Source organism: Cebus imitator, unplaced genomic scaffold (genome assembly GCF_001604975.1).
Source record: "Cebus imitator isolate Cc_AM_T3 unplaced genomic scaffold, Cebus_imitator-1.0 Scaffold175, whole genome shotgun sequence".
Taxonomy (NCBI): Eukaryota; Metazoa; Chordata; class Mammalia; order Primates; family Cebidae; genus Cebus; species Cebus imitator.
This window is the reverse complement of record NW_016107490.1, coordinates 3,911,218-3,918,732: the sequence shown is the minus strand read 5'-3', so window position 1 is coordinate 3,918,732 and position 7,515 is coordinate 3,911,218. Positions and strand designations below refer to the sequence as shown.

The window sequence follows — 7,515 nt, the reverse complement described above, 5'->3', positions numbered from 1 at the left end:
ACACACACACATATATATAAACACACAATTAAAGATTCTCTAGTGTAACATTTATGAGGGCTAAGAGAATACTTCATTTTATTATAATGAAGGACCACATATTGCTGTCATGCAGATTGTGTACTGTATTGTAAATGGCATCTATAGAGTTGTGTAATGAGGTAACTCTTACTAAGATTTTGGACTTTTATAACAATTAGAGAAGCTTTTCTGGTAAGAACTTAAAAGAATTAAAACATTGACTAGAAAATAAAATTCTTATGTAATTGTTATCCCATTTAACAAATATTTGTTGAATGTTAAAGTCATGCTCTTTTTTTTTTTTTTACAGTGGTTTTTAGATCGCATGGCTGATGATGACTGGTGGCCAATGCAGATATTAATTAAGTGCCCTAATCAAATTGTGAGACAGGTAAGGAAAAATGTGTTTGAAAAAAAATATTTGGAGAAGTTACTTTCAATTTAATTATTCTAAATTTGCTTATAAGTGTGTCTTAACCTAATATTGATAATGGTTTGAAAATATCTACCTCCTATCATAAAAATCATTTTGTTTTCACTAGATTCTTTTAACATCAGCTCTCACTCTAATAAATTGATTAAAATTATGCACATTTCCTGGATGTAGGAAGATTGACTGAACTTCCTATTCTTTTATTATATTCTGCTCTTTATTATTAGATGCTTTGTGAGTTGTACTGATTCTTTTTAAAATCCTTAGACATTCTAACCATGGTGTAGGGTACTATAGTGACCTCAAAAGCTAAATGAAAAGACTGTAACTTATTTCTGTGATTGGGTATGAAATGTCATATCAAACAGTTTGTTTTCTTTAAATTATGAGGTAAAATAGACAATGAAATTTAAGTATTATTTTATAGTCACTTTTGACAAAATCAGAAACTTAAAGTATGCCACTTTTCAGTTTCTATTGACGTGTGTGTACACATACATGCAAAATACACACACACACACAACTTTTTTTTAGGGTTTTGCTGCCTCAGGCAGTCCTCTTGCCTCAGCAGCTAGAACTACAGGCACACACCACCACACCTGGCTAATTTTGTTTTGTTTTTAGACAGGGTCTTGCTCCGTCACCCAGGCAGTAGTGCAGTGGTGCAGCATGGCTCACTGCAGCTTCAACCTCCTGGGCTCAAGCAAATTTCCCACCTCAGCCTCCTGAGTAGCTGTAACTACAGGCACACACCACCACACCTGGAAATTTTTGTATTGTTTTGTAGAGAGAGAGTCTCTCTCCTGTTGCCTAGGCTGGTCTCAAACTCCTGGGCTTAAGCAGTCCTTCCACCTTAGCCTCCCAAAGTTCTGGGATTATAGTTGTGAGCCACTGAGCCTGGCCCAAGATACAATTCTTACACCATAAAATTAACCCACATCTTTCAAAATGTTAAATTTAGTGGTTTTTAGTATAGTCGCAAAGTTTTGCAACCATCACTACTAACTAATTTTGGAACATTGGTTACCACCACCCTCACCACCCCTGCCACAAAAAAAAAAAAAAACCCTATACCCATTAGCAGTCAGTTACTATTTTATCCTGTCCTTTCTCCCCAATCCCTGACAACTGCTAGTCTCTTTATAGATTTGCCTATTTTGACTATCATATACATGGAATCATACAGTATTAGTCTTTTGTGACTTACTGCTTTAACAATCTTTTCAGGATTTATTCATATTACAGCATGTATCCATATTATATTTTCCTGTTTTACCAAATATTTTGTTGAATGTATATACCGCACATTTTGTATATCTGTTCATCAGGTGATGAACATTTGAGATGTTTCTACTTTTTGGCTGTTTATTTGGACATATATTATCACTTCTTTGTGTACATTTTTGAACTGGTAAACTGTTGTTGCTGGTGGATGGTTTTTTTGTTTGATTTTTTTTTTTTTTGAGATGTAGTTTTTGTTCTTGTTGCCTAAGCTGGAGTGCAGTGGTGTGGTCTTGGCTCACTGCAGCCTCCACCTTCAGGGTTCAGGTGATTCTCCTGGCTCACCTCCCAAGTAGCTGGGATTACAGGCATGTACCACCATGCCTGGCTAATTTTTTGTGTTTTTAATAGAGACGGCTTCACCATGTTGGCCAGGCTGGTCTCAAATTCCTGACCTCAGGTGATCTTGGCATCCCAAAGTGCTGGGATTACAGCCACTGCACCCAGCGGTAAACTGGTTTTGTTTGTTTGTTTGTTTGTTGTTTCTGAGTTGGGAGTCTTGTTCTGTTGCCCAGGCTGGAGTGCAATTTTGTGATCTCATCTCACTGTAACCTCTACTTCCTGGATTCAGTCAATTCTCCCTGCCTCAGCCTCCCGAGTAGCTGGGATTAAAGGTGCCCGCCACCACACCTGGCTAATTTTTGTTTTTTTTGTTCTCATTCATAGGTGGGTGTTGAACAATGAGAACACATGCACCCAGGGAGGGGAGCATCACACACTGGGGTCTGTTGGGGGGAAACAGGGGAGGGATAGCGGCGGGTGGGGAGTTGGGGAGAGGTAGCATGGGGAGAAATGCCAGATATAGGTGAAGGGAAGGAAGGCAGAAAATCACGCTGCCCTGTGTGTACCTATGCAACAATCTTGCATTTTCTTCACAAGTACCCCAAAACCTAAAATACAATTAAAGAAAAAAAAGTAGAAATAGGGTTTTGCTGTGTTGGCCCAGGTGATCCACCTGCCTGGGCTTCCTAAAGTACTGGAATTACAGGTGTGAGCCACCATGCCCGGCCAGTAAACTGTTTTTTATAGTGACTGCAGTGTTTGACATTCTTGCCAATGACATAAAAGAGTTCCAGATTCACCATAATCTTTTTTTTGAGATGGAGTCTCGTACTGTCACTGTTGCCCAGGCTGTACTGCAGTGGCTCAGTCTTGGCTCACTGCAGTCTCCACCTCGCGGATTCAAGCAATTCTCCTGCCTCAGCCTCCTGAGTAGCTGGGACTACAGGCATGTGCCACCACGCCCAGCTAATTTTTTTAATTTTAATTTTTTTATTTTTGGCTTTCTGGTAGCTAATATGTAGCTAACCAGCTAATTTTTTTGTATTTTTAGTAGAGACAGGGTTTCACCATGTTGGCCAGGATGGTCTCTATCTCCTGACCTCATGATCCCTCTGCCTCGGCCTCCCAAAGTGTTGGGATTATAGGCGTGAGCCACCATGCCCAGCTGTGCATAATCTTCTTTAGCACCTGATACTGTCTTTTTTTATTTTAGCCATCCTAGAAGGTATGAAGTGGTATCTTATCATGGTTTTGGTATGCATTTTCCTAAAAATTGTTATACATTTTTTCATGTGATTATGGGTCACTTGTCTTTAAAGAATCCCCACATTCCCTTCTCTTAGCTGTTGATCCCATGATGAGCAACTGCCCTTCCCCACTCCACTCTTCTTAAGGAATTGGATACTAGATTTTCTTTTCTGTATATCTCCACTAGCTAAAAGGATTTTTGAAGCTTTATTTTTATCATCTGTATGACTGAAACCTACTGTTTGTTGAGTTTTTCTTTATCATAAAACTGAGTAAAATTATGCTAACTTTGCCTTATTTCCCTAGTCCATTGTTGAAACTTCAGAAAAGCTCCAGAATACCAAGATAATCTTGTGTAAACTATAAATGGGTGGCAGAGAATTTTGAATCATGTTAATTTTTCAGTATCTTTGTTACCTGATGAGTTGGCTCTTGGTTTTTCTTTTTCTTCACAGATGTTTCAGCGTTTGTGTATCCATGTGATTCAGAGGCTGAGACCTGTGCATGCTCATCTCTATTTGCAGCCAGGAATGGAAGATGGGTAAGAAGTACTTTTTGAGAGACAGAGAGACAGAGAGACAGAGAGAGAGAGAGAGAGAGAGAGAGAGAGTGTGCGTGTGTGTGTGTGTGTGTGTGTGTGTTTTAAAGAGATAGGGTTTCTCCATGTTGCTCAGGTTGGTCTCAAACTCTTGAGTTCAAGTGATCCGCCCACCTCAGCCTCCCAGACTGCTGGGATTACAGGCATGAGCCGTCATGCCTGGCCCTAATTTTTAAGTTTCTTGATGACCTGCCTACAAATTTTTTTTAAAATCCACACTGAAGTATTTATTCTGTTTAAAAATAATCTGTAATAACATATTCAAAAAGGTAAAACTATTTTTGTTTTATTTAAATTTTGCATCTGCAAAATCCTCTACAAATTACTTTATGGCTTAGTCTTTTTGTTTGCATTGATTTAGCCAGTCACAAGAATTGGAATCTAGCAACTTATATTATTGCAATTGATATCTCAAAGATAAAAGAAACTCAGAGTTTAAAAAATATTTTTTTCTCCCGAACAGTATCTTCCGGTCTCATGTATTCTCTAAGATCCATTTAATTGTTCTTTAGGTCAGATGATATGGATGCCTCAGTAGAAGATATTGGTGGTCGTTCATGTGTCACTCGCTTTGTGAGAACTCTGTTATTAATTATGGAACATGGTGTAAAACCTCACAGTAAACATCTTACAGAGTATTTTGCCTTCCTTTACGAATTTGCAAAAATGGGTGAAGAAGAGGTGAGGCTATATCTTGTTTATTTTTTGGTTTATGTATTTCAGTATTTCAAACTTAATTGCTTTTATTTTATATTTTTAAATCTTTTTGTTGTTGTTGTTTAGAGCCAATTTTTGCTTTCATTGCAAGCCATATCTACAATGGTACATTTTTACATGGGAACAAAAGGACCTGAAAATGTAAGTACAATTCTGTCTTATATCAGGGATTTAGAGGCCATGGTTTTTGTAGTTTGTATCATGTGAAGTCCAGAGATGTTAGAACCCTTTGACCTTTCTTGTAGAACCTGATATTGGATAATGTGAAGGATCTAAGATTGGTTGATGTTTTTAATCTAATTTTAATGGATATAGCAAGAGAAGAAACAGAGAAGAAACAACTAGTTAATGAAGTTCATTGGTAAGGTCCTAGAATAAAGCAAATAAACTTAGGCAAAGTGGTCACCTACTTGGGGATCTTATCAAGAAAGTATTGTTTTTGTGAACATTTTGGTGGTCACATTTTTAAGCTCTTTGCTATTAAGTTTATGAGAGTCTTTCGAAAATTTAGCTGGTCTATTAATAATGTTAAAGTATTACATGAATTTTATATTGTCCATGACAACTGCATTGGGTTGTATGACCTACGTGCACTCTTATTCAATCCTTTTCTTAACTGTAAGAGACAAGTACTTTTTATTTCTCCATTTAACAGATGAGACACTTGAGACTTAGAGAAGTTAATTTGTTGTAGAGTTTGGCTTTGATCCGTGGTCAGACTACTGAGCCAAAACTCTTAAACACTGTTTTGTAATGCTTCACAGAATATACACTAGTATTCTCTAATTCCAGCCTATATGGCTCCCTACTTCAACTACTTTTCTTTTGCTTTATCAGATCATAAAATCTTTTGAGTCTCTTGCATTTAAAAGCCCAAGTGGATGTCTCTTTGAAATACCCACTATTTGGATTATCAGGAAACTATAAATAAGAAATTTTTCTTTTGTATATCTGGCATTTTTATTAGAAAACACTATTTTATCATACTTGTAATTTTTTTATCCTGATTTATCTTCCAAGGAGCTTGCTTATAAGAAAAAATTATTCAAGGATTTATAGGTAAGGTAAATAGTGTTGAGATTTTTTTTTTTTTTTTGAGTCGGAATCTTGTTCTGTCACCCAGGCTGGAGTGCAGTGGCGCAATCCTGGCTCACTGCAGCCTCCGCCTCCCAGGTTCAAGTGATTGTCCTGCCTCAGCCTCCCAAGTAGCTGGGATTATAGGCACGTACCACCACACCTGGCTAATTTTTGTATTTTTAGTAGAAACAGGGTTTCGCCATGTTGGCCAGCCTGGTCTCGAACTCCTGACCTCAAATGCTCCACCCACCTTGGCCTCCCAAAGTGCTGGGATTACAGGTGTTGGCCACCATGCCTGGCCGAGAATTGTTACTCTTTATAGTTCTAACAATTTAATCTAAGATTGTCCTGAATGTCGTTTAGAGTGTTTTATGTTAAGGTTAGATCTTTGTGCAATTGTTTTTCATGTTATGAGCTCCTGCCACCATCTGCATTGAGTAGCTATATAAAACAAGTCATTTGTTCTCATCATGATATTAAAACCACCAGTATATCAATATTGAATTCTATTCCAACTTAGCCTCAAGTTGAAGTGTTATCAGAGGAAGAAGGGGAAGAAGAGGAGGAAGAAGAAGATATCCTCTCTCTGGCAGAAGAAAAATACAGGCCAGCTGCCCTTGAAAAGATGATAGCTTTAGTTGCTCTTTTGGTTGAACAGTCTCGATCAGAAAGGTGAAATGTTTCAAATTTAAAATGTTTAAAGCATGTTTGATTTTATTATTTTTAAATAATTGTTTGCCACTAGCTTTTTATTATATATGTTTAATTATATAATTGTTACTCACTAGTTTTTATTATATAATTCTTTTTAAATAATAACACTACTATTCATCAACTCTTGTGACATAAGAATTTCAGTCCTTTCTACCAAACTTTTACTTTATCTCTGAGTCATGTTAGAAATAGTCATTGAAAATATATGCAGTAAAATATCTAGCAAAATAGAGCGTGCATTCATTCTTTAACTTAGCAACTTCATTTCTAGGAATCTGTGCCCATAATACAGAAAGGTGCATATGCAAATTTGTTTATTGAAACCATGCTTCTAATAGCAAAAAGACAAAAGGGAACTAGTTGAAAAAACAGCATCCATTCAAAAGAGTACTCTATAGCTGAAAAAGGAAATGTGGAATTTACCTGTATTACCACAGAGAAATCTTTAGGATATGTTACTGAGTTTAAAAAGGTGGAGAAAAGTGTATATGGTGTCCTACTTGATAAGGGAATGCTATGATGACACACAGAGAGAGAGAGAGAGAGAGAGAGAGAGAGAGAGAGAGAGAGAGTGTGTGTGTGTGTGTGTGTGTGTGTGTGTGTGTGTATGCAACCGAACCTCGTTATTTGTGAATTTCCTATTTGCAAATTCATCTGCTTACTAAAATGCATTTGTAATGCCAAAATTGGCACTCGGGGAGCTTTTGCAGTCATTCACAGATGTGTGTATGTGGAATGGCAAAAAACTTTAGTTGCCTAACATGCCTTTCTAGGTAAGGTCAAACAAGGCAACAATCTGCCTTTTTGTTTTAGCTTTCATGTTGTAAACAAATGTACTTTTCACAGTTTGTGCTGTGAAAAGTTTTCATATATTTATGCTTTTTGTTGGTGATGTTACTGTTTAAAATGGCCATCAGCCAGGTGTGGTGGCACGTGCCTGTAGTCCCAACTACTTTGGAGGTTGAGGTGGATGGCTTGAGGCCAGGAGTTTGTGGCTGCACTATGCCACTTTGGCACCTGTGAATAGCCACAGCAGTCCAGCTTGGGAAATACAGCAAGATCCATCTGTAAAAATAAATAAATAAACAAAATGGCCCACAAGTGTAGTGCTGAAGTGCTCTCTAGTGTTCTTAAGCTCAAGAAG

The 7,515-nt window shown here is 37.4% G+C and overlaps 1 protein-coding gene across 4 annotated transcripts in view; it reads left to right on the top strand.

The window, feature by feature from the left end:
• Positions 1 to 7,515, top strand: part of USP34 (ubiquitin specific peptidase 34) — a 286,775-nt gene that overhangs the window by 238,920 nt on the left and 40,340 nt on the right. For all 4 annotated transcript variants that reach the window (XM_017545012.2, XM_017545015.2, XM_017545014.2 and 1 more), the window contains exons 58-62: positions 332 to 412; positions 3,721 to 3,806; positions 4,376 to 4,544; positions 4,647 to 4,721; positions 6,178 to 6,329. In XM_017545012.2, coding sequence (XP_017400501.1) covers positions 332 to 412; positions 3,721 to 3,806; positions 4,376 to 4,544; positions 4,647 to 4,721; positions 6,178 to 6,329 — 563 coding nt within the window. The remainder of the gene's footprint in view (positions 1 to 331; positions 413 to 3,720; positions 3,807 to 4,375; positions 4,545 to 4,646; positions 4,722 to 6,177; positions 6,330 to 7,515) is intronic.